The sequence below is a fragment of the Diceros bicornis genome, chromosome 34 (assembly GCF_020826845.1).
Source record: "Diceros bicornis minor isolate mBicDic1 chromosome 34, mDicBic1.mat.cur, whole genome shotgun sequence".
Lineage (NCBI taxonomy): Eukaryota > Metazoa > Chordata > Mammalia > Perissodactyla > Rhinocerotidae > Diceros > Diceros bicornis.
Window position 1 is genome coordinate 24,835,467 of NC_080773.1, and position 25,414 is coordinate 24,860,880.

Consider the following 25,414-nt stretch of genomic DNA (forward strand, 5'->3'; position numbering starts at 1 on the left):
TGGGTGAGACATCTTTTGTCTCAAATCCCCCTTTTTGGGAGTCAATGTTAGATGTAATTCTCTTCCTCTCTCCAGCCAGAAAAGCTGAGAATATTTTTTCCCCACTCTCTCCTAAAAGGAATGAATGAAACGGTTTGGGAAAGAATCTTTCGGGGACCTGTTAATACATTGTGACTAGAGCCACAAAAGGGCGCGGGAGTGGTGAGGCAGCAAATCATTGTGACGGTGACGTGCAGCCTGGCACGGAACAGAGGGCAGAAAGGGCACGGCTTGGTGGCTGATAAGAAGGGAGGGATGGACAAGGAGTCCCTCAGTCCAACTCTCCCTTGCTTGGGCCCATTTCACCGAAATTTGAGGCCGCACAGAAGACCCCAGCGTAGACGTCGCCGTCACCCCTCCCTCCCAGCCATAATCTCTCCCGCAGTCACCCGTTCGGCCAACGCGCATGCGCCCGCCCCACCAGACTGGGAGCGCGCCCGGGCAGCCAGACGCATGCGCAGCCTCACTGTTGCAGGTAACCGACAAGACCGGCGCGCGCCTTCTGCCGGTGTGCGCCTGCGTCAGGGGAGGAACCCGGGGGGGCGGGGTTTGGGCGACACGCGAGCTCTCGGTCCCGCCCCGGCCCTCTTTGCTTTTTCTGGCGGGAACGGCGCACGCGCACCTGCTCTCCACGTAACTGCCGTTGTTTGTTCGTCGCTCTCGTTTGTGTCCCGAGACTGGGACGTGGCCTCAGGTGAGCCCTGGCCCTGGCTGCAGCGAGGTTCCCCAGAGAAGCTCTGTCAGAGCCCCGCCCGCAGTCCTGGCAAAGCCCCCAAGTCGTAGAGGAGAGTCCCCGATATCAGGGCCTTCCAAATCTAGCTAAAATTCTTCTTGAAATCCCGACCAAATACCCTCAGAAATACTGAAAGGAACCCATCAGGAAATCTTATAGATGACCCTGGAAATCTTCTCAGAATCTTCTAGAAGTTCTGTCAGACTTCTCCCTCAGAGCCTGTCAGAGACCCCCCTAAAATCCTATTAGACTCCCTCCCCAAATCCTATCAGAGACCCCAAAAGTTCTGTCAGAGAGCCCCAGAAATCTTCTCAAACCCACCAAAAATCCTGTCGGATTCCCCTCCCAAAAACCTATCAGAGACCTCGCAAATCCGGTTGGAGACACCCCCAGAAATCCAGAGGCCCCTCCCCCTAGAAATCCAGTCAGAGATCTGCCCAGGAATCCAGAGACGCCCCCCCCTAGAAATCCAGTCAGAGGTCTGCCCAGGAATCCAGAGACACCCCAGGAATCCAGTCAGAGATGCCCCAGAAATCCAGAGACCCCCCTAGAAATCCAGTCAGAGACCCCCCAGAGACCCCTCTAGAAACCCAGTCAGAGATCCCCAGAAATCCAGAGACCCCCTAGAAACCCAGTCAGAGATCCCCAGAGATCCCCCCCAGAAACCCAGTCAGAGATCCCCCAGGAATCCAGAGACTCCGCTAGAGACCCAGTCAGAGATCCCCCAGGAATCCAGAGACCCCCCCCAGAGACCCAGTCAGAGATCCCCGAGGAATCCAGAGACCCCCCCCAGAGACCCAGTCAGAGATCCCCCAGGAATCCAGAGACCCCCCCCAGAGACCCAGTCAGAGATCCCCGAGGAATCCAGAGACCCCCCCCCCAGAAACCCAGTCAGAGATCCCCAGAAATCCAGAGACCCCCCTAGAAACCCAGAGATCCCCAGGAATCCAGAGACACCCCTAGAAACCCAGTCAGAGATCCCCCAGGAATCCAGAGACCCCCCCCAGAAACCCAGTCAGAGATCCCCAGAAATCCAGAGATCTCCCTAGAAACCCAGTCAGAGATCCCTAGGAATCCAGAGACCCCCCCCATAGACCCAGGCAGAAATCCCCCAGGAATCCAGACACCCCCCCCTAGAAACCCAGAGATCCCCCAGGAATCCAGAGACCCCCCTAGAAACCCAGTCAGAGACAGCCCTCACCCCCAGAAACCCAGCTGGAGGCTCCCCGCAGAATCCCTGCCTAGGTCCTCCTGCTCAAGTCTCCCCGTCAGAGACCCCCAAGATCACCCAACAGCCCCTGCTCCCCCGCCAGGAGTCTGTCCCCGAACCCTGTCAGAAGCCCCCAGTGCAGGTCGGCAGCCTTGCAGGGCCCCTTCCCCACTGAGGCCCCACGGCCATCGCCCCCCTTATGCACTTTCTGGGCTCGTCCAAACCCTGGAAGGGTCTCTTTTCAAAGACCCCTTTTTCTAGGACGTTCTAAAAGCCACCAAGAAGTGCGCGCTCCACGGCCGTGGACCCCGTCTGGCGCCAGGGAGAGCAGGGAGTGGGGAGTGCTTGGTGAGGAAAGGGGGCTGAGCAGGTGGGGGGAGGACACACAGGTCCCGGGTGACCCTCTGTGACCATTTGCCCCAGTGTGCCCAGTTCAGCTTCGAGGGGCACCACTGTCCAGTGTGATTGTTAATAGCGCCCCTTTCACTCTTGCAAGTGTCCTGGAGGTGGGACGGCAAGTCGTGTGGTCAAGCTGATTATCACGGAGGCAGGACAGGGCGTTGTCAGGGCACAGAGGAGAGGGGCCCTAACTGCTCCAGGGACTCGGGGAAGGCTCCCAGGAGAGCTGTCACCAGGGCGGGGACCACTGGTGAGGATGGTGCGTGCGTGGCCTGGGCGGACCGTGGGAAGATGCTAAGCTCCCATGGCCGTGATGGGGGTGAGCAACCTGGAGATCGGCCAGTGGAGGGAAGAGTGACAAAAAGAGGCAAGGAGTTGCAGGAACCACTGTGTACCACGCCAGCCTGAGGGACTGGGACTTAGTCCTGGGGGCACTCGGGAGCCATGGGTGGGCTGGGAGCAGGGAAGGAGCGGGATCAAACTCCAGTGAAAGGCCAGCAGCTCCAAATACAGGCTGACCTGGCAAGAATGTCAGTAGCCCAGGGCGGTGGGGGAGCCCAGGGACAGCACCTTGTTCAGAAACATTGTCCCAGCAGAGGGGACATGTGAGCCGAGACAGGAAGGGCTGGTGAGGAGGGTGTCCGAGGCAGAGACCCAGAGGGGGGAACAGCCTTTGGGGAACAGCATGCAGTTGAGTCGCTGGAGCAGCAAGTGTGATTTGGAGTGGAGAGACAGGTGGGGCCAGGCCGTGCAGGGCCTTCAATGCCAGATCCAGGGTCTAGGCTCTGTCCCCCGGGTGCTGGGGAGCCGTAGAAGAACACTGAGCAAAGGAGGGACAGGTCAGCTCTGGGGCCCTGTGGGGATGGACTGGAGGGGGAGGGATGGAGGCCTGACCCAGAGCTGTAGAGAGGGAGAGGAGGGGACAGGGTAGAGTCACCCTGCGGGAGCAGGGCTGAGGGCTTAACAAGCTGTGGGGAGGAGGGGAGGCAAGTGACCCCCGCCCAGTAGCCCCCCTTTGATCTCCGCCGCCCGCTCCTCGGGCCCCCATTTTCCCAGCCCACACCTCCAATCCATAAAACAGGTCTGAGCGGGCGCTGCTCTGGTCGAGGCAGGGTGGGCGAACAGGTTCTGAGAACCCAGAGTGGCCCGGGGCACAGGAGGGGCAGCACGGTCCCCATCCTCGGGTGGCTGGTCTGAGGAGGCCGTTCTCTGTTTGTCCTTGCAGGAGCTCTCGGGGCCGCCGGTGCTTTGTCAGTCTGTCCCAGTGATGGAGGGAGGCTCTTAGCGTCGCCAGCGGCTGCAGAGCAGAGGCAGTGGCCCATGGACCTGCCAGAGAGCCGGGCGGGCAGCCCCGCCGCTGCAGAAAGTAGGTGGCTGGGCCCCTGTCTGTCCCATGGGAGGATAAGGAGGAAGTAGTGGGTGAAGAGGGCACCAGGCTGTGACGCGGGGACTTTGGAGAGGTGGCTTGGGCTGGCTGAGCCTCCCCCTTGGTGCAGGGTGGGAGACAGAGAGCTATCGTTGATTAAGTGCCTGCTATGTGCCCTCCGGTCTGGACACCTTGTCGCATTTGCTCTAGGGAGGCCAGAGCAGCAGCCTTTGCAGGCGCTGTCCCCCTGCCCCGGGGACCTGCGGGCTTCCCCCTCACTTCCTTCAGATCTCTGCTTTCTGTAAAGCAGCTGCCTGTCACGCTGTCTCCCCTTTCCTGCTTCACTTCTCTTCGTAGCACCGACATCTGTTTGTCTGTCCGTCTAGTCTCTGTCTCCCCCACTGGAGCATGAGGTCCACAAGGCAGGGTCATTTTAGTCACTCTGGTATCCCCGTCCCTAGAGCAGCGTGTCCAACAGGCGAGCCATGTATGTCATTTTACATTTTGTTAGGAGCCACATTTAAAAGAAACAGGCAAAATGAGTGGCAATAATAGATTTTATTTAACTTAATATGTCCCAAATCATCTCCTTTCTGCTTATCATCAGTATAAAAATATGTTGGAGAGATTCTCTTTTTTTTCATACTAAGTCTTCATGATCTGGTGCGTACTTTACACGAACAGAGCATCTCAGTTCACACTCACCACAGATCAAGTGCTCAAGCAGCACCTGTGGCGAGGAGCTGCCCTCCCTGTTGGTTACGCTGCCCCAGAACGATGCCTGACACGGAATAGGAGCTCAGTTACTGTCCTTGAGTGATTGGAAGGACGCAGACCCTCTGGGTGTGACAGCCGGCTTCATGAGGAAGACGCTGGGTGGCGCTCTCTGAAATTCATCTAAGTGGGAGAGCCCCATGTGATGGGGGAGGAGGCTCCCACCCCAGGGCAGCAGCAGGGTCCCTTTCTTAGAGGCTCCCAGCATCCAGCAGCAGAGCCTGTGTCTTTCCTCAAGGCCTCAGGAGGCTTTCCAGGTGGGAAGGCGGAAGGTAGACACCTCGGTGAAGGAACCTGAGGGCAGGCTGATGGAGTAACCGACATCTAAACTTCGCCGCCACCAGCAGAGGGCGTGCGGCCACCGAGGAACCCGCGGGAAAGGGCTGAGCCAGCTTCGGGAGGCTCCTGAAGGAAAGGGAGGGACACACCCAGGAGAGATGGAGACAGAGGAAGGCAGGTGGGGAGAGAGCCAGAAAGGCAGCAGAGGAAAGAGAGAGAAGGTTCGGGGAATGGAGAGTCACTGAGATATGGGAAGAGAAGCACAGAGACGGAGACGCAGGGAAGAAAACGGGGCAAAGGACAGGGAGACCAAGAGGCGGGGCTTAGGGGAGAGAGAGATGGGAAGGAAGATGTATAGAAAGAGCCCGAGAGAAAAGTAGAAAAGGGCAGGGACAGAGACACACAGAGTGAGGTAGAGACACTGAGGAAGAAAGTACAGGAAAGAGAACAGGAGAGAAGCAGAGTGACATCCTCCTGAGGGCCCTGGGAAGGGACTGTAGACACGTGCGGATCCTCAGGGCCCCTGAGATGTGGAGCCAGACAGTGCTGGGTTGACTCCACCTGGCTCTCCTTGGCTGAGCGGCTCTGGGCGAGTGACCTTGCTGGACCTGTGACCTCACTGGGCCTCAGGGTCCTCCTCCGTAACGTGGGGAGCACAGTGAGAGGAGGAAACGAGAGTGCCCGTAAAGCTCCGGGCATGGGCCCTGGTGTCTCCCCTGATGTGGGTTCCTGCTCCCCTTCCCTAGGAACGTGGGCTCAAACCCAAGGGGACTGAATGTTAGCTCACTACGAAGAACCGTTGAAGAGTTAGAGGGCTGAGAAAGGGCACTCGTGTGGAACAGGTGACCCTGGGCAAGTTCCTAACTTCTCTGTGCCTGGGTATCCTCATCTGTAAAGTGGGGCGAATAATAGCAGCCACCATGGTCCGTGCAAAACACTTAGAAGAGGCATGGCACCTATTAAATGCCGAATACGTGTTCCATTCTATTATTGAGCTTCCACCACGTACCAGTCTCTCTGCCCAGGCCTTTCCAGATTGTCTCTCATTTCTTCTCTTGGAAGGAGGTGAGACCAACCCCATTTTCCAGACGAAGAAACAGGCTCGGAGAGGCTGAGTCCCTTGCCTGGGTTGCTTCCCGGGTCTGCTAGACTCTGCAGCCCGTGCTCAGCCCGCTGCTATACCCAGCTGTCCAAAGGCAGGGCGGGGAGTCTCGAGGGTCACTTCCAACCCTGGGGAAGAGGCTGGGCTGTCTCAGTGGCTCCTAGAGTAGAGGATCTCCTCCTATATCTTGGCGCATTTATTGAGTGCCTACTATATGCAGGCGCTGTGGACCCAGCAGTGGACAGAGCCGGGACATTCACATTGTGTGTATGTGTGGGCTCTTCACGTGCATAGACCTAACCCTCCCAGCCTTGGGGAGGGGCAGCACTCTACCTGCGCATTGTACCCGTGGGGAAGCTGAGGCTCCAAAAGGAGAAGCAGTTTGCCCACAGTCATGCAGCTGGGCTCCGAGCCCTTGTCAGCCTGACTGTGACGCTCCAGCTCCTAACCACTCCCCCACCGCCCACCCTGCCTAGATCACCCCATCTCCCCGGCTGTGGGCTCTGACGACGCCAGCCTCCCCTGGAGGATCCAGGGAGGCCAGAGACCTGGCCTCCCGGGGGATGGGAGACCGGAGATGCGGCCGGCGCATCGATCCAGGCTGCCCTTGAGTTATTGGATTGTTCCTGCTCCCGGGCCCTCCCTTCACCCTCCGCTCCTCCCAGAATCCTCTCTTCTTTGCCCTCCCCCGCCTCCAGCCCCCTCTGAGCCGAGCCTGGGAGGCAAGGGAAGAGAGGAGGAAAGAGTGATCTCAGGAGCATTCGTTCATTAGTTACCTGGGCTCTTGAGCAGATTGGACACAAAAGATTAGACAGCAGGGGGCACTTCCTGGCCTGAAAGATGGGCCCCACATCCCCGTGTGTGTGCGTAGGGGGTGTGACTCGAAGACCCTCTCATTGCTGCCCCCACCCAAAGCTTCCTGCTCTTCCCCACCAGCCCCAACTCCAGGCAGCTCGGAATAAATTCCCTCCCCTGTTCAGGAGCCCAGGACCTGGGCTCACTCCTCTTCTCTCCTTGTCCCCCTCCTCACCAGTGGGCTGGCCCTCTTGTCTCCTCAGTATACCTCTGGGACCAGTCAGAGGAGGGGACCCTGGGGATGCCGCTCAGCTTAGAGGAGCAAATACTCAACTCCACGTTTGAAGCTTGTGACCCCCAGAAGACAGGTGGGAGGGGCAGGATGGGGGCGGGCACCACTGGGTGTGGGAGAGATGGGGAGTAATACTGGACGGAGATGGGGGGCAGAAACTGGGGAGCCGTAGAGAGAGGGATGGGCTAGGGCCCCTTCTTGGGGGTCCTGCAGGACAAAGTGGGTGATTGTGGGAAGCTTCAGGAAGGAAGTGGATAAAGGGATAGAGGCCTTTCAGGCCCAGGACAATGAGGGGAGGACAACTTGGGGGACATTAACGGAAGAGGGTGGGGCTTTGGGGCCTGGGAGAAGGCAGGAGGGCAGCCACTGTGGTCCTCTTTGGTCCACCCTGTGAGTGAGGATGACTGGGCCCCATTTCCAGGTGCAAAGTTGACTCAGAGGAGGGGAAAAGACTTGTTCAAGGTGTCTTGGCCTCCAGCCCAGTCAGTGACATCCTACTTCCAAGCCATCGCCTGTCCCCAAGCCCTACCCCCACCTGCCCCAGACTCCCTCATGGCATGCTCTGTCCCCAGGCATTGTGGCTGTGACCCACGTACTAGCCTACCTGGAGGCTGTGACAGGACAGAGCCCCCAGGATGCACGCCTCCAAACACTGGCCTGCAGCCTGGACCCCAACGGAGAGGGGCCTCAGGCCACCGTGGATTTGGACACCTTCCTGGTCGTCATGCGGGACTGGATCACTGCCTGTCAGCTGGATGGGTGGGTCCTTGTACCTCCATCCTCCCATGGGAAGTCCTTCCTAAGATCTAACCTTATGTCTCACTGCAGCCAGCACCCTTTGGGCACAGGGACCTAGTGTGGTTGGAAGGAGACTGAGGAGGAGAGAAAAGTAAAGAGGTGGGGTTGGGGGAGAGGGGGAGGGTCTGAGGACAAAATGCCTGTGATGGGGAGGCAGAGAGGGTCTAGGAGGCAGAAATAAAAGGGGCTGGAAGGAGGAGAAGGGGGATGTTGGGGGCCTGACAGTGGCCCTCCCCATCCCTTCTCCAAACCCAGTCCTTGCCTCTCCTGCTTTTCCATCTGGCCCCGGGCGCTTGCCATCTGGCCTCACCTTCCTCCCCACGGTGCTCACTCTCACCTGACCTGGCCCCTCCCCCCGCCACCTGCAGTCCTCCTGCTGCTGGTGGCTGGTCAGGATTGGGGGGTGGCTGCAGGAGCTCTAAGCCTCATCCCTTTGATACAGGGGATTAGAGCTGGAAGAGGAGACCGCCTTCCAGGGGACCCTGACCTCCCAGCAACTGCCATCTGGTGAGATTGCTATATATAGAATGAAGCAGGCAGGCCCAGGGTCAGACGGTGGGGGGACTTCCCACCCGGGGACAGAGCAGTGGATAGGGTGGGACCCGGAGACCTTTGCTCTAACCTGGAGCTGAGTTTGGCTTTCTAGGTGCCTCCATGACTGCCTCCCCACCTTCCCTGAGCTTTGGGGAGATTTTTTCCTGCAGGGTTGTTTCCAACTCCTCTCAACACCAGCCCTATTATAGAGACCCACAGGCCCCTCCCACCTCTCGTGGTCATCATTCTGGTCATGGAGCCGGCCCCTCCCCACTGTGGCCTTGCTCTTCCTCGAATGTGCCGCGTGCCTGCCTGCCTGCCTACGCGCCTGGGCCTTGGCACAAGCTGCCTTCCCAGCCTAAACTTTCCAGCCTTCCCTCATCCTTCACACCTCAGGGATGCCCCAGGCTAGGGTCACTTACTCTCCAGCTCACTCATGCACAAACTTTCATTCCCTTCCTGTGGAAATCTGATTATCTGATTAGTTACCTGCCCTGCTGTTTGGTTGGTTGGTTTGCTCACCGTTGTATCCCTAGGACCTCACACGTAGGAGGTGCTCCATAAGAAAGTGTTCATGTTATATTTCTCCAGCCTTACAAAAGCAAAAGAAAAGCAAAAACATACAGCTTTCTTGACGTTCTGTTGAACCTCCTCCAGCCAGGCTTGGGGCCCAGGGGAAAGCTGTGAGCAGGGGAGGGGCAGGCCACCTCCAGATGAGGAAAGACCCCTTTGGGGCTGAGTGGGGGCAGGACAGGAGGGAGAGGCTGGAGGCCAGGAGGCTGGGGAGGAGGCTATGGTGAGGGTCCAGGGGGAGACGGTGAGGCCTGGGCCAGGACGCGGTGTGGGGATGGAGAGGAGAGTGGAGCAGAGTCAGGGAGGAGGGGGACAGGGCCTGGGCTCTGGTAGACTAGGGGTGAGGAAGAGCGTGGGAGCCAGGACAGCCTAGTGGTTTGGTGGGGAGGGGCACTGTGAGGAGAAACAGCTTCTGGGGCAGTTGAGGTGCTGCCCAGAGTCAGGTGTGATGAATGTGAGCAGTTGGGGGCTGTGGGGAGATCCAGCCTGAGCTCAAGGTACAGATGAGCAAGAGGCCTGGTGGGTGTCATTGCAGCCCCGGGAGCAGATGAGATCCCCAGAGCAAATGTGAGGGTGGAGGCCAGAGGAGGACCAAGCCCGGAGTCCGGGGGCACCCGCACATCTAAGGCCACCGGGGAGCCCACCACCCTGTCTGTCTCCCTCCAGGATGCCCAGAAGCAGAAGAGCCAGCCAACCTGGAGAGCTTCGGAGGCGAAGACCCCAGACCTGAGCTGTACCTATCCTCAGGCCCCTCCCTGCCCTCCTCCTGCCCCGTGCCCTCCAGCCCGCCTGGGGCGTGGCACGGGGTTTGGGGTCCTTCGGGGAGTGGGTGAGGGACAGGGGCTGTGCTAATAGCTCGGGGAGAGTGGGGCAGAGTCTCTCCTGTTCCTCCTCCTCTAGAAGAGCCATATCTCCCCACCACCACCACCTGGCCAACCTGGGAAGCTAGAAGGGGCTGTGGGCGGTGACCCCCGCCCTTCCCTGCCCCCAGGCCCGCCACGGCTGACCTGCTAAGCAGCCTGGAGGACCTGGAGCTCAGCAACCGCCGGCTGGCGGGGGAGAATGCCAAACTGCAGCGCAGTGTGGAGACGGCCGAGGAGGGGTCTGCACGCCTCGGGGAGGAGATCGTGGCCCTGCGCAAGCAGCTTCGCAGGTGGGCCGGGCCCCAGGTCCACCCTCCTGGTGCCCCTGTGTCCCTCCTGCGCTCAGCCCCAGGCTCGCTCTCTCTGCACCGCCTGCTCTGTGTCTTTGACCCTGCGCTTGTCCCCTTCTTCTTTTCCTCTGTCTGTCTTCTCTTTCTCTCTTGTGTCTCCCTGTTCTTGTCTCTCAGCTTCTAGGGTTCAGACCTCTCTCTCCTTCTCTGATTCTCCATATCAGCGGCCTGTTCCTGTCCCTGTGCTCTGTCTTCCTCGTGTCTGTCATGTTCCCCCTAGTTTAGTCTCCCACTGCCTCTAGGTCTCTGTCCCACCTCCTTAGTCTTTTAGGTAGAACTGGGTCTCTGCCCCCAACACTCAGTGTTTTTCCCCCTTTTCTCTCTGCATCTCCATCCCCCTCTCTCTGGGTCTCTGTCTGGGATTTCTCTGTTGTTTCTGTCTCTCCGAGTGATCTATCTCTGTGGTCTCTGCCCTCCTTTCCCTTGTGTGGCCCACTTGCCCCCGTCCGCACTCAGTACCCAGCAGGCTCTGCAGTTTGCCAAGGCTGTGGATGAGGAGCTGGAGGACCTGAAGACTCTGGCCAAGAGCCTGGAGGAACAGAATCACAGCCTCCTGGCCCAGGCCCGGCAGACGGTGGGTTCTGGACAAGGGGCACAAAGGCGCTTCTTTCTTTCCCCTTTCTTGGAGTCTGAGCATCAGAGCCTGACTATGGAGTGGGGAGGGGCAGAGGTCACCCCAGCTTCCTCCCTCACTCCAAGTCCTGCTCGCCCCAGACTTGGGGGCCAGGTCTACTTGCCATCCCTCTGGTGACAGAGGGGACAGCAGGAGCCATCAGGCCTCCCCAGGCCCATTCCCCCAGCCCTGGTCCTCAATGACCCAGGTCTGAGTTGTGTTCCCAGGGGTGGGAGAAGGGCAGTATTAGGGCAAGGAGACGGGAAAAGAAGCCTTTGTCCTCTCTCTGGGGTTACTCAGGAAAAGGAGCAGCAGCATCTGGTGGCTGAGATGGAGACTCTGCAGGAGGAGGTGAGCTGAGGCCCAGCGCCCACCTCCACCCCTTCCCCAGTCCTCAGGATCTTCCCGCCCTCCCCGTGCTGCCCCATACACCCCCAGCAGCCCGTGACCAGGCACCCTTCAGTCTAGTGAGGGAGATCACAGAATCCTGCTAATGTGTGAATGTCCCTGAAGGTCACATCACCGCATGTGAGAACTGCCATGGTTGGTCAGAGTGTGGGGCACAGGGCGGACTGCCTGTATAAGCATGGGCCAGTCTGTCCCCTCTCTGTGCCTCATTGTCTTCACCTGTGAAAGTGGCAGAATAATAGAATATTCCTCGTTGGGTTGTATGAGATTTAACCAAGAAGACGCTTGTCAAGTCTTTGCACAAGGCAGGATGTGTGGGAAGTGCTTACTAAAAGTTAGCTAGTGTTGTTCATATATTAGTATTTCTTTATGGTGGAAAGAACACAGGCCTTAAAGTCCGAAGTTCAAATCCCATCTCTGCCACTTACATGACAAACAATCTCTAGTCATGTGACTTCTTCCCAAGCCTTAGTTTTACTCTCAAAGAATGGGAGAGAAGGGTATCTGCTCAACAGAGTTCTTGTGAGAATTAAATGAGAGCTTTTAGCCCAGGGTGTAGCATATAATATGACCAGGCGCCATTCAACCTCATGTCTGATTCAAGTGCCATTCCAAGACAGAAAACATCTTCTTAGTTAATTCTGGATCCGCTTAGTGCTTTTAGGTGGAAACTGAAACTCATCAATTGATGAAACTCGTCACCACCCCCCTACAAGGTGGCATCTAAGTTGCTGGCGACCATGCAGCATCTCAGTGCTCCAGGAGGCGGCGGGCCTCGCTCAACGTCTGTTTTCTCTGCTGGTCACGAGATTGATGTTCCTTGTCCCATCTGGTCCTTGGCCTTAGTCACCACTTCATGCTGGCATCCACTGGGAGGCTGGCGCTGCCTCCTGGTCTCTGGACATACAGTCCTTGCTGCATCTGCTGGTTGTGGCCGTCGCCTGAACCCCGCAACACATGAGCCACTGGGGCTCTCGCTCGGCCACTTCCACACCCTTCTAGGGGCACAGAGGATGTTTAGCTGCTTTCCTGTGACTCTTTGTGGCTGCAGGGGCCTCACTGGGCCCTTTCTGCTGTAACTGCTCACAAGCCATCTCTGTTCTATTTATTTGCACACCTTGCTGGTTGAGACTGAGCTGGGAAACACCTCTCTCAGATTCCCAGACATCCTGGGCGTCCGTGGTTCAACCGCCCCAGTCCTCCCCGCCCTTCGCAGCTCTATTGCTCTCTTCTTTGACTCTCCTACACCCTCATCAGTCCAGGCAATGATGCTGATTCTGCCTGCCCCGCAGTCTCTTTGTCCTACATCTGTATTGTGGCTTTTACATTTAAATCTAAAAATTTTCCACTGTTGTTCTCTGGCTCTTCCGTGAAAATTCTCCTCCTTGGGCAACAGGAATCTCGCTGCAGGATAGCTGCCACAGTGTGAGGCATGGGGTGCAGACAGGATGTCACTGTTTCTTCCAGAGCATCTCTTTTTAAGAACAGGAAAAAGCTTTTCCAGGAGCACCCCCACTCCACCTCCTACCCCAGCAGACCTCTCTTACATTTCACTGGCCGGAACGGGATCACATGACACCCCCAGCTGCAAGGGAAGCTGGGAGAATATCTGACCTTCCTCAGCCTGTGGAGGGGGAGACAAACAAGTGAGAGGGCATGAGAATGGCTCCTGGGTTGGCTAACCAGCCGGATCTCCTTTATCTGCTGAGATTTCCATCTTGCTTAACCCTCGGGCTGAGGCTGGGACAGCCTGGCCACGGGGAGAGTGGACCCCCAACAAACACAGAAGAAGGAATAAGCAGGATGAATGGCAGCCAGAAGTCTCTCCCTCCTCCTGGCCCAGGCCTGCTGCCAGATCAAGTGCCTTGAGCAGCGCCTGGGACGTCCTAGGTGCTCAATAAACTGGAGCTATTCTTGGTTCCCTCGCTCCACCTTTCCCCTCCAGGCAGCTGCATACAGAGCGTCTATAGATTGAGTTCTCAAGTTACAGTAGAATAATGCTGGAGTAAGGAACACTCAGACACTCAGCTTTCCTACAGAGAACCTGCGGAGTGGGGCTCAGGTTACTGCAGAAGAGGGCAGGAGCGGCTGAGTAACCAGGTTCCCTGCCGAGTGGCCCGGGATCCAGCCTGCAAATCCCGACCAGGTGGACAGATGTTGACACAGCATTCCTGGCCTGTCCTTCCTCTGCCCTTCACCTGGCAGCCCTGGCCCGCTGAGACCCAGAGGGAGGGAACTCGGCTGATGCAGGACTTGGAGCCAGCAGGGCTGAAGAGAGGGAGGAGCTGGCCTTGGTGTCCCCCGGGGCGCCAGGAGGAGGGGTGTGGCAAAGGGAAGTCAGACTGCCTCCATGCCCCGAGGTGCTTTCCCCCAGTGACCACCTCACATTGAAACTCAGTGCGACTTGCTGGGTTTTTGGTGCCTGGAAACTCTAGACTGGAATTTGGGCCATTTTATTCTTGGGTCCCCTTTCCTGACTGGCGTGGCCTGCCCTCTCCCGACCCTCTTGTTTTCCTGGATAACTCTCCTCACCCTGAGGACTTAGCCCCAGCACTGCCTCCTCAGGAAGCCCGTCATCTGGGCTCCCACAGGGCCCAGGCCCTAGGCCTCATCAGAGTCCGCCCACCTCACACGTTGTCATCATCCGCTTCTGTATCCGTGTCCAAGGGACAAAGCTGGTTCCCCATTCTCACCCAGGGCCACTTCTGGCTCAGAGGAGTGTCTAAGAGTTATGAGCGCAGGATTTGGAATGGGATTTGGGTTTGAGTCCGCTTACTCACCATGTGACCTTGGCCAAGTTTCTTAACCCTTCACTCCTCAGTTTCCTCTGTGAAATTGGGGATGATGACAGTAAGAACATTAATAGCTGGGACAGCCAGACATTACATTCTTCCTGAATGGCACAGTAGGACGTGTATAGCAGCACCCATGAAATCTTCCTGCCAAAAAACTGAACAAGAGTCTGGACAAGGCCCTGGATCTACCCACCAGTTCGCAAGGAATAATGAAGAGGGAGGAACGTCGTGAACGTCCTGCACAGGGAGCGAGAACACAGTAAACCAGACCCAGATGCAGCAGACAGCAATTCTACAGAAGAGATAACCCGATTCCTTCCACAAATGAAGGGCCCGAAAACATGCCAGGATTAGGGAGGGGGTCACTGTCAGATGGAAAAAAATGAGACATTTCAACCAAAAGCCGTGGTGGGCCTTGTTTGGATCCTCATTCAAACAAACTAAATGTGAAAAGACGTTTGTGAGAGGAGCAAAACGACAAAAGAGCACAAGTTGGGTGTGAGGTGATACTAAGAAATTATTACTTATTTTGTGAAGAGTGATGATGGTATTGTGGTTTTGCTAAAGGAAAAAGTCCACAAGTAGATTAAAATGCTTCAGTAGTTACAGATGAAATCATATAATGCCTGGGATTGTCTTTAAAATAATCTGGTTAGACAAAACAAAACAAAAAATCTGGAGGATAAAGAAGAAATAAACTGGGAAACTTTATATAATTATTGAAGCTGTGTGATGGGTAATGGGGATTCATCTGCTATTATTTTTACTTATGTGTGTTAAAGAATTCATAATACAAAAGTGTAAACATATTTTTTAATACAACATTTACGGAACGTTGATATAGGCCAGGCACTGTTCTTAATTCTTTTGCTTATTAACATTCGTTAACATGTATTTGCATGAATTACCACCTGTGTGACCTGGGGCTAGTTGCTCAACCTTTCTTGCCTGAGTTGTCTTTATCTTTTAAATAGGGGATAAGAAATGAGTTAACATGTACAAGGTGCTTAGTAAATGTTAGCAATTATATTAGCTCAGTTAATCCACACAGCAACCCTGTGAAGTAGGTCTTATCTCCATTTTCACAGATGAGAGACGACTGATGCACAGAGACATCAAAGCTGAGATCCCATAGGATGGGTGGTTGGAGGGGTTAAATGGGCTAAAACATATAAGTGCTCTGCATGAGGCCTGATGCCCATCAAGTGTTAGGCGAATGTAAGCTGTGAGTATTAACATCGTTGTTTGCTGAAGTGGACATGACCAGTCATTCCTTCTTCCAGAATGGGAAGCTACTGGCTGAGCGGGATGGAGTGAAAAAGAGGAGTGAGGAGCTGGCCATGGAGAAGGATGCTTTGAAGGTACCACTCCTTCCTAGGGCCTTGACAACTTCCCACCACCCCTGGGGCCATTTTTACCATCTCCAGTTTCAGCCACTCTGGCCTGGTGAGAGCCATCAGGCTCCCAGGGCCGCCTGGCAGCTCAGCTGAAATCCCTCCCACTGTAGCTGATGTCCCGAGACTTCGAGGGAGGTTGAGGAGAGGGGCTTGGGAGAGCAGGGCGTGCCCGGGGAGGGCAGGCAAGCTGAGACGAGTCTTGGGAGAATGGACAGATGGACGGGCTCCTTCCTTGGCAGCGGCAGCTCTATGAGTGTGAATGCCTCATTTGCCAACGAGACGCCGTCCTCTCGGAGGTGAGGGGGCTGTGGGGGAAACATTTCGCTTCCATGTGCCCCTGCCCCTCTCCTGCCCCAGTCTGGAAAGGGAAGTCCCGCCTGGCTCTAATGCCTGGATAAGCAGCCCAGAGACGCCACAAGCATGACCCTGCAGGATCTGGAAACCCAGTGCTCTCCCCCAGGCCCTTGGTCTTCCTGGGAGCTCACCCTGCCAGTCCCCATCCCCGCCCACCTCAGTGTCTTTGGGAGGCTGGGCCCAGTCTCAGTCGGCTTTGGGCTTTCCCAGCGCACTCGCCATGCGGAGAGTCTGGCCAAAACCTTGGAAGAGTACAGAACGACAACCCAGGTAACCCGGCCGCCCTCGCCCACCCTCAGTGGCCCTCTGCCTGGCCCCACTGTCGCCACTTCTCTTTTGCCATCTCCAGGACTTAGTGCCTGTTTCTGTGTCTGTCGATCTTTTTCCTAGTCTCCTCATCTTGTTTCTTCTGTCTCTACTGCATGACTGTGTGTCTCTCCCTTTGTTTCTGTCTCTCTCTGCCTTTTCACTTTTTCTCTGTTCCTTCCTCTCTCTGTCTCACTCTGTGTATCTGCATCTTCTGTCCAGTTTCATTCTCTGTGGTGTCTTCTCACTGTATCTCCCCTCCTTGTCTTTCTGCGTCTCTGCTTCTCTCGGGGTCTCGTCTGTCTGTCTCCCGGGGTGACTCCTCTCTCTGTCCCTGGTCTTTATGAGTCTCTAACACCCCGTGTGTCTCTTGCCTGGCTGTCAATCTGTTTCTGTGTTTCTCGTTGTTCCGTGTATCCCCATCTCTGCCTTTCTTTTCTTAATTTTCCTGGCTAGTAGATTCTTTTCTGGGTTCTTCTTGCTCTGTGTCTCCCTTTGGCTTCTTAAATTTCTGTTACTGCTTTCTTCCCCTTGTCCCTTGGCAGTATGTGTCTGGAGGAGCCCAAAGAAGTCAGGGGAGTGAAACTGACCTTGGAAGAGGTGGGAGGTGGGGAAGAACAGAGAGCCAGGGGTCCCCTACTCCTTCCTTTCCAGGAACTGAGGCTGGAAATCTCACACTTGGAGGAGCAGCTGAGCGAAACCCACAAGGGGCCAGATGAGTGAGTGGAATGTCAGGGCGTGGAGGAGGCAGGAGGGGAGGCCAAGGTAGGGACCCCCAGCATCCAGCCCCAAGGTGGGCAGGGAAGCCACCCCAGTGTAGGCTGACTGAGAGGTGGTGGGCAGGCACGGAGCAGCCTTCCCTCTCCTCACTGTGTGGCCAGGGTACCCGAAGGGGCTCAGGTGAGAAGAGTGGACTGGACCAGGCCGCTGCCCCCGTCTCTGGGTGTGGAGATCAAGGCCATTCAGCAGGTGGGCCTGGCACCCTCAGAACACCCCAACCCACCACCAGCTGCCACTCCGACCCAGCCCTGACTCTCACCCTACCCCACGTCCCCCCAGGACCATCTCAATCCTTAGCCTCATCCCTAACCCAGTCCTTGGTCCTGGCACCAAACCCTCCGGGTCCTGCCTCCACCCGCTCCCAGCCCCGCCTCACACCAGCTGCCTTCCACCTCCCATTCCCACACCTCAGCCCATCTCCATCCCCATCTCTGACCTGTCTCCTGCCTTCATCTGGCCCACCCTGACCTCAGAAACAACTTCTCCCCTCCCAGAATCAAGAAGTGGCAGCTGCCGAGCTCTCCAGCCCTCTGTGTGGAGTGTGGCCGTGGAAGGAGGTCATCAGTGAGACCAGTGAGGAAGCTGAGTTTCCGCCTGAAGCCCCAACTGGGGGACAGGTGAGCACAGGAGGGGCTCTGAGACCGCTGGGCCTGGGACCCATGTGCCTTCGCTGTCCCCCTGTCAAGAGGCACATGTTGACTGAGGGCCCGCTGGGTGGTGGACAAGGAGCCCAAGCTAGACAGGACGCCATCCCTGCCCTCTGGGGCCTGGCCTGCGAGTGTGGTAGACAAAAGTGGACAAGGCACACACATAAATTACATTGTGGTGGTGGTGGTTGTTATTTAAAAAACACTGTCAGGAATCATGTTATTTAAAATGATGCTACAGGGCCCGCCCCGTGGCTTAGCGGTTAAGTGCCCGCGCTCCGCTGCTGGCGGCCCGGGTTCGGATCCCTGGTGTGTACCGACGCACCGCTTCTCCAGCCATGCTGAGGCCGCGTCCCACATACAGCAACTAGAAGGATGTGCAGCTATGACATACAACTATCTACTGGGGCTTTGGGGGAAAAAATAAATAAAGTTAAAAAAAATTTTTTTTAAATGATGCTACACAGGGAAAGGAGTAAGTGAACTGTTTTTCCTCATGCCATAAAGATACATTAAGCATTTACCTTTTGAATATAAGGCATCTCTAAGAAAAGCTTAGCAAGCCCACTGTGAAATCTTAAACTCAGCAATAGCCATTGTTTAATGACTTCCATAATTACCTGAACAATGTTTCAACATTGTTTGAAACAACTGACACAACTCCTCTTCAGTGTCCACAACCGAAAAGTGAGATTTTAATCTATTAGTGCTAGAAGAATTCTTTTTTTTTTTAAAGAAAATATTGCTAACAGTTCTGTAAACCACACTATATTGTCTTGAAAACTATCCCACTTCAAAGCTGTTGGCCATCCTTGAAGGAGAAACTCATTTCTCTGCTCACATTTTCCCCTGGGTTGTTTCTGGGTTTTTCTTTGACACAAGTGCTCTTGTTTGATTTCTCATTGACCTCTCCCAGTGTCTCTACGAGGTGGGCATCCTCATCCCTCATCCTGTTACTTCTGGGAAACTGAGGCTCAGAGAGAGATCACATGTCCACGGTCACACAGCTTGTGGGGTGCAGAGCCACATCCTCAGAGGAAGTGTAAATTAGAGTGAGCTTCTGCTGCGAGCTGTCGCACCCTTGTCGAGGGGAAGACTGACCCAGGCCTCAGGGTGTCACCTGTGCTGGGTCCTAGGGATACAGAGAGGAGTCACTCGGGGCTTGGGCCTCTTAGCACTCAAGGCCTGGTAGGAGAGATCATGCAATGCAGGACCCAAGCAGGATGATCTGTGTGCTAGAAGTGGGGGCGAGCCCTGTGGGAGCCCAGAGAAGGGGTACCTGTGTCAGGGGAGATTGGGGAAGATATGACACGGAAACTGACGGTTGAGTTTATTGTGAAGAAAAAAAGAAAAAGAAGTTAAGTGGTGTGAGGAAAGAGAGGCCTTTCAGGCAGCGGGAACAGTATGTGCAAGGATGTAGGGACATGAAACCACATAATATGCTTGGGGGGTAGAGAGCACTTGGGGGTGACTAGTGAGAGATGAAACCAGAGCCAGATCACGAAAGGAATGCCCTGTCAATCAAGCTGAGAGATTGTACTTTTCTCCATCAAGCCACAGGAGGGCTGTGAGCAGGTCTGGATGTAGAAAGACCCCTCTGGGGCCACATGGGGACTGACTGGAGGCAGGGAGGCCAGGGAGGAGGCTGGGGCAACTATCCAGAGGGAGAGGATGAGGCCTGAGCCAGGCCAGGGCCTTGGGATGGAGAAAAGGGGACGCGCAGAGAGAGTTGGGGCAGGGGAGGCGGAGCTGCGGACAGGCAGGCTGCAGGTTGGGAGTGCTGGGAAAGAAAGAGAAGAGGGAAAGAGGCTGAACTTATCTTGTGACCTCATGAGGTGAGCGCCCTGAGGGACTGCCCAGAGGCGGTGGGTGTGTGAGGCTGGAGCTCAGGGATGTCTTTAGAAAACAGTGTTGAGGGGGCCGGCCCCATGGCTTAGCGGTTAAATGCGCATGCTCCGCTACTGGCGGCCCCGGGTTCGGATCCCGGGTGCGCACCGACATACCGCTTGTCCGGCTGTGCTGAGGCCGCGTCCCACATACAGCAACTAGAAGGATGTGCAACTATGACACACAACTATCTACTGGGGCCTTGGGGAGAAAAAGAGGAGAAAAGGAGGAAGATTGGCAATAGATGTTAGCTCAGGGCCGGTCTTCCTCACAAAAAAAAAAAGAAAGAAAGAAAGAAAACGGTATTGAGTTGGTGATTGAGGCCACAGGCAAGGATGAGATGTCTCTGGAGAAAATGGAGAGGGACCTGGGTCCTGAGGGAGAACAGCTGATGGTGCCACCCCAAGACTGGGAACCTGGGAGGAGGAGGGGGTTTGGGAGGGAAACACTGAGCCCCTTTTGGGCCCAGGTGAGTGTGAGAGGCTTGTGGAGTGTGAGAGGTTTGGGGGACCTGGACTCCTGGGTCCCGAAGGAGAAAGGGGCTTGGTGGGATCCAGAACAACTGTCCGGTTGGTTTCTGGCTTCTGCTCCTGGGGGGATGATAGAGCCATCCCCGGGGAGGGGTCCCAAGAGGAAGGCAGGTTTTAGAAGCAGGTGGTGAATTCTCGTAGGTGTTGCAGCCCGGGAGACCTACCTTTTCTTTCCCACAGAGAAACTTCCAGGGAGAACCTGTGCACCCTCAAAGAAGAAGGGAGCGATCGATGTGGTAAGAAGCTTGCTCCTCGTGGAGCCATCCCTCTGCCTCAGGGTGACGCCTGATTCCCAGACAGATAGACTACAAGGACTGGAAGAGCCCTGAGGGAGTCGCACATTACTCATTCATTCATTCACTCATTCACTCACACTGAGGCAACCCTGGGCCTGTGGACCAGGATGAGTCAGACCCATCCCTGACCCAGACGGTTCTGGGAGAACATCTGGCACCTGACCCCACGTTGGGGGAACGCTTCCTGGGGAGGCGATGCCTGAATGGGGTGCTGTAGGAGTGGTATTCATATAGGAGACCCTTAGACAAGATGACACTTATCGGGCAGATGAGACAGCTCAGTCCCTCAGTCACTCTCACTGAACACACGTCTCCCAAGGCCTCCAGGGAACCTGGGATGAATGAGACCCAGGCTGGGCCCTCGGAGAGCACCCAGGCAGTTGGGAGACCATCAGGGGCTCTGATTTCAGACAGCCTGGGTTCAAATCCCAGCTTGGGTACCTTGTGATAGGCTTGGTGTGAGCATTTGGCAGTAATGCCATGGAGCCCCAGCCCTGTGATTGTTATGCAGCTGTTATGAGGCTCATGTACAGGCCTCTGAGGAGAGAGAAAGCACTCCATGTCCGGGCCCACCCTCCTCCGGGGCCCTGGCTTGGGCCTCTGGTTTCCTGTGGTTTCCCTCTCCCCCTCCCCTCTTTCAGGCTCCCGGCTGCCGCTGCGGGGACTAATGAGGCTGCCTGCCACGGCCTCTAATTGGACTTGTCTGGGAAAGCTGAGATTGGGCGGGATGGGGGCTCCAGAGCTGTGACCTCCCCCTGCGTCACCAGGGAATGGAGAGGAGACGAGGCTGAGCAGCAACACGGGTGGGGGCTGGGGCCAGAGCTGGACCTCTGAGTTTCCGGTGGGCAAGGCCTGTATGATCCACAGGTTGGGAGGCTGGGAGTGAGGGAGGTGGTGACTCCTGTGGCCCCTAGAGATGGCTAGGGGTGAGGGCTTGGACCTTGAGAGGCGCACGCGGCTGTGTGTTTGACTGGGCAGAGGCTGGGGGTCTTTGAGCCTGTATGCCTTACTGAAAGGGAGTTGAGGAAACAGCTGTTTCTTGAAGATGATGGGTCTGAAGCTGGCGGCATCGGCTGGAAGGCTGGATCCTTGGTCCTCAGTGAAGGTGGTGGCTGGTGGTGTGGATGTCTGGGTCTCCCAGGGGCGCTGGGGCTGGGCAGCTTGAAGCCTGAGTCCCCGGAGAGGCATTTCAGGGGCTCAGGGAGCTGTGACTTTAGGAGGAGCAGAGGCTGGGGCTTGCACATCTAAGAGAAAGGATGTGGGATGGGGGCGGGGCTCACACAGTTAGAGTCTGGAGGCAAGGAGGTCTGAGCTGCAGTCCCAGTCCTCCAAGAAGCCCCAGTAAGACTGAGACTCGCTGAAAATGGCACACCCCACTGGGAAGGAGGAGGGGGGTAGTCTGCTCGTGCTCTGGGCTCTCAGAGAGGGCTGAGTCTCTGGTGTTTGGGGGTGTGAGGGAGCCAGAAGCCTTAGATCTTGGCGGGAGGGTGAGCTGGGAAAGTGGTAGCTGAGAAAGCCAGTGAGGTGAAGCGGCCCCCAGGCCCTTTTAGGGGTCGCAGACTCCTTTGAGAATTGGTTGACAATTCCCCTGAAAAATAGAGCCACTGACCTACACACAGCAGTTTGCTCATGGGACCCCAGGACCCCCGCAGGCCCATCCATGGTGCCCGGCCTGCGTTAAGACCCCTGCTTTGAAGGTTCCGCCCACAGTGGGCGAGTGGGAGCCAGGCAGAGGAGAAGGGTGCTTACAGTGACTTTGCTGTTGCCCCAGGTTGCCCGGAAGAGAGGAAGAGGAGGAAGCGGAGACCCGGGTCACGGTAGGCGGTCCCCAGCCACTCCAGGCCCTCGGAGGAGGCTGATGCAGTCACAGCTCCTCCTCAGCAACCCCTCCTCTCGAGTGGACAGAAAAGTCGTTTGGCCAAGAGATAACAAGGCCCTCGCTGTAGCTAATGAGAGCTGACAGTGCTGTGGGGGGAGGCCTGCAGGCCAGTGGGCGGCCAGAATGTTCCCAGGGGACCCTCCAAGCACCCACACAGGGCTGTGGCTGCCACACTTCAGGCCTCACAGATGTGGCTACACCCCCGGATTGCGAAAATGCACACGCAGACGCGCCCACACACTGCAAGGGGCCGGGCCCTCCCCAGCCAGCCTCAGAACTCCCTCGGGGCACAGCGCCCATCACAGCTCTCCTGTCCGGACCACACACACTGGCTCCTTTGCTCCTCACAGCGGCAGGTGACAATCCTGATTCTCAGGCAAGGAAAAGGAGGGAAGGAAATTTGGTGAGGTGAGGAGCCTGCGGTCCTCAGTTGAGGAATGTGAGAGCCCAAATGTGTGCCAGGCTCTGCTCCAGGCGCCTAGGACCCTTCAGGGTCCAAACCGTCCAAGATGGTTTCTCGGAGCAGCCTGACCCCAAAGCCTGCCTCCCTCCCGCCACACCGTGCTCCCTTCCACAGAGACTGGGGCCCCACTCAGTTTCCTCACGGCTGGCGTGGGTGGCGATGGTCGTCACCAGCTGGCAGGGTGGGGGCGAGGATTAAGGATCGCATCACAAAGGGCCTGGCACAGAGCAGGCACGCAGTAGGTGGTGGTGGTGAAGGTTGTGTAGGGACCGGTGTCCTGTGATTCTTTATTTATTGTATTATTATTGCCATCATCATCATCCATCGAGCAAAGACGTGGATGGGAAAGCCCGAGACTGCAGGGGTCGCGCTTTCAGAGAGACGTGGGGCGTGAGGTGGCCCCTGGGGGAATATTTGGGGCTTTAATCTTAAAGCGCCTGCTGCTTCTGGCTCAGGCAGGAAGACAGGCCTGAGGAGAGCCCACACTGGACTAGGCCCACGCAGGGCTGGGCTCCAGAAGATGGGGCCTCTGCCCTCAGGGAGCTTGGATACTTCCAGAACCAAATGGAAATAATAATACTGAATAGCTCACACAGTTATTGAGGCCTTTCCTGCTTTTTTGTTTTTACCTGCATTCGCTCCATCAGTCTCTACTTCAGCCCTGTGAGGGGGTGCTGTCATCATCCGTGTCCAGCGGATGGGGAAAGGGGCGTGGAGAGGTGGGATGGCATGCTAAGGGACACACAGCTGGAAGCTAGCAGAGCTGGGAACCCAAGCCGGCATGTGTCTCGGGGAAGCTCCTGCCCTGAACCGTTGTGTTCCACCCCCTTCCATGTGGTCACTTCTGTCCAGTGGGCTGAACCGAGGGCCTCTCCCAACCCAGGACTCAGTGACTCAAGTTCATCTCCTTTGTCCTTCCAGGCTGATCTCCTCCCCATCCCTCTGGGAGCCCGTCACCCTGGAGACATCCCAGGAAGCCCTCCTGAGAGGTAACGGGACCCACGGGGCCTGGGAGGGGACTTGGGGGCAGAGGACAAGTCCAGCGCGATTGCCTTTCCCTCTTCTCTCTCCAGCAGCCCTGCCGAGCCAGGACTGCAGCGAGCACTGGTGCCCGTGGTGGAAGGGCTGGTCCCAGTTATGAGGCCAGTCTGGGGCCAGCTCTGCCTGACCCCCTCGCACCCCCAGCAGCTCAGGTATGCCCCAAGATGTCACCAGAAGGAGGGTGGCGGTCAGACATCAGGCATTGCCCACTGCTGGGACACCACGGGCTCCCCTGGGCCCTGCCCTAAGCACTGTCCCACCTCCCACCAGGGTCGCTCGGCACCCACTGATCCCGGCGCCTGTCCTGGGCCTGCTGCTGCTGCTGCTGCTCTCCGTCCTGCTGCTCGGCCAGTCCTCGCCCCCCACCTGGCCCCACCTCCAGCTCTACTACCTCCAGCCCCCCCCAGTGTGAGCCATGCTCCCCGCCCCTCAGAGCAACATCTAGTTCAGTGAATTCTCCAGGGCCTTTTTTACTGTTATTCCCATTGTTGTGCCACTGTCACTTGGGATTACCCTAGTATGGGGACCCCAGACACAGTACTCCAGGATCCACACCCCTGTATTGAGTTTTTATGTGAAATCTCTTGGTGTTTGAATGTTGGCAACTACATTTCTTAACAATAGCAAAACATGCCCAATAATGAATTAAGCACTAGGGGTTTATTTTCCTCACAAAACAAGTCTGGAGGAGGAGGTGTGCACCCACAGCTCAGGGCCAGGGTGCTGTGATTCTTTGTGACTCTCTTGGCCCTTCCCTCGTGCTCAGGAGATGGTGGGCATTGTAGCTTCATATGTCACATCAGGCAGAAGGGGACCTCTCCCTTCCTTTTTATAAAGAAAAGCAATAGTCCTCCCAGAGCTGGCAGCAGACCTGTGTTTATGTCTCCTTGGCCAGAACTGTTTGGGGTGACCACCCCTAGCTGCAAGGGAGGCTGGGAGACTGAGCACCTCTCCTGGCAGAAAGAGGGAGAGAGATACGGGCCAGGCACGTAGCACGATGTCCACTCCAGTGCAAATGGCCAGCAGGAAATGGACCAGTGTGCCATTTGTTCACTCAACAAACTGACTGATCATCTGTTTGCTTCTAAGCTAGACCTTAGAAGATAGAGCTGTAGAGGAGGAGGCCCTCCAATGCCAGGCTGAGGAGTGTTGATTTTCTCCCGAGGATGATGGGAGCTTCGGGAGGTTTTATTGCTTGTTTTTAGTTAAGTTTTAATTGAGGTGTAACTTACGTACAGATAAATGGACAAATCTTAAGTGTCAGCTGGATGCATTTTTAAATATGTAAACAGCTATGAAACCGAAACCCAGGTCAAGATAGAGAACAGGGGCCGGCCCGGTGGCGCAAGCGGTTAAGTGCGTGCGCTCCGCTGCGGCGGCCCGGGGTTCGCTGGTTCGGATCCCGGGCGCACACCGACGCACTGCTTGGTAAGCCATGCTGTGGCGGCGTCCCATATAAAGTGGAGGAAGATGGGCACAGATGTTAGCCCAGGGCCGTCTTCCTCAGCAAAAAAAGAGGAGGATTGGCGGATGTTAGCTCAGGGCTGATTTCCTCACAAAAAAAAAAAAAAAAAAAAAAAAAGATAGAGAACAGTTTCCAGCACTGCAGAGGCTTGAGCAAGGGAGGGTCAGAGTCACACCTCTTTGAAGACAGGTAGTGACAGAGGTGGCTGCTGGCTCTGTGGGAGCCCAGAGAAGGCTCCTAACCTGGCCTGGGAGGTTAGAGATTTCTTCCCAGCGAAGTGACCTCTGCATTTAGTCTTGAAGGATGGGTAAGGTGGGTTCCAGGGAGCAGGGGCCAGGGGAGGGTGTCACGGGCAGAGGGAACAAAGTATGTGTGAAGACCAGGAGGTGGGAAAGAGCCTGTGTGTGGAGAGCCAAAGGCAGCACCCTGTTGCCAGGATTTTACAA

At 56.4% G+C, this 25,414-nt stretch overlaps 1 protein-coding gene across 2 annotated transcripts; it reads left to right on the top strand.

Annotated features, from left to right (window-relative positions):
* The first annotated feature begins 3,052 nt into the window (after positions 1–3,052).
* KASH5 (KASH domain containing 5) lies at positions 3,053–24,825 on the top strand. 2 transcript variants are annotated; one of them, XM_058529785.1, is made up of 20 exons: positions 3,053–3,220; positions 3,607–3,747; positions 6,961–7,065; positions 7,562–7,748; positions 8,230–8,294; positions 9,561–9,627; positions 9,886–10,047; positions 10,564–10,681; positions 11,021–11,071; positions 15,207–15,284; positions 15,560–15,616; positions 15,885–15,944; positions 16,635–16,699; positions 16,862–16,949; positions 17,255–17,377; positions 20,005–20,060; positions 21,892–21,937; positions 23,384–23,451; positions 23,539–23,655; positions 23,774–24,825. In XM_058529785.1, exons 1-20 carry the CDS (start codon positions 3,067–3,069, stop codon positions 23,913–23,915), a joined length of 1,950 nt encoding a protein of 649 aa, XP_058385768.1. In that variant the 5' UTR covers positions 3,053–3,066; the 3' UTR covers positions 23,916–24,825. The 2 variants fall into 2 exon arrangements, with proteins under 2 accessions (XP_058385768.1, XP_058385769.1); XM_058529786.1 differs by lacking the exons at positions 3,053–3,220; positions 3,607–3,747 and adding an exon at positions 4,358–4,590 and having other exon boundaries at positions 23,536–23,655.
* Positions 24,826–25,414: the final 589 nt, after the last annotated feature.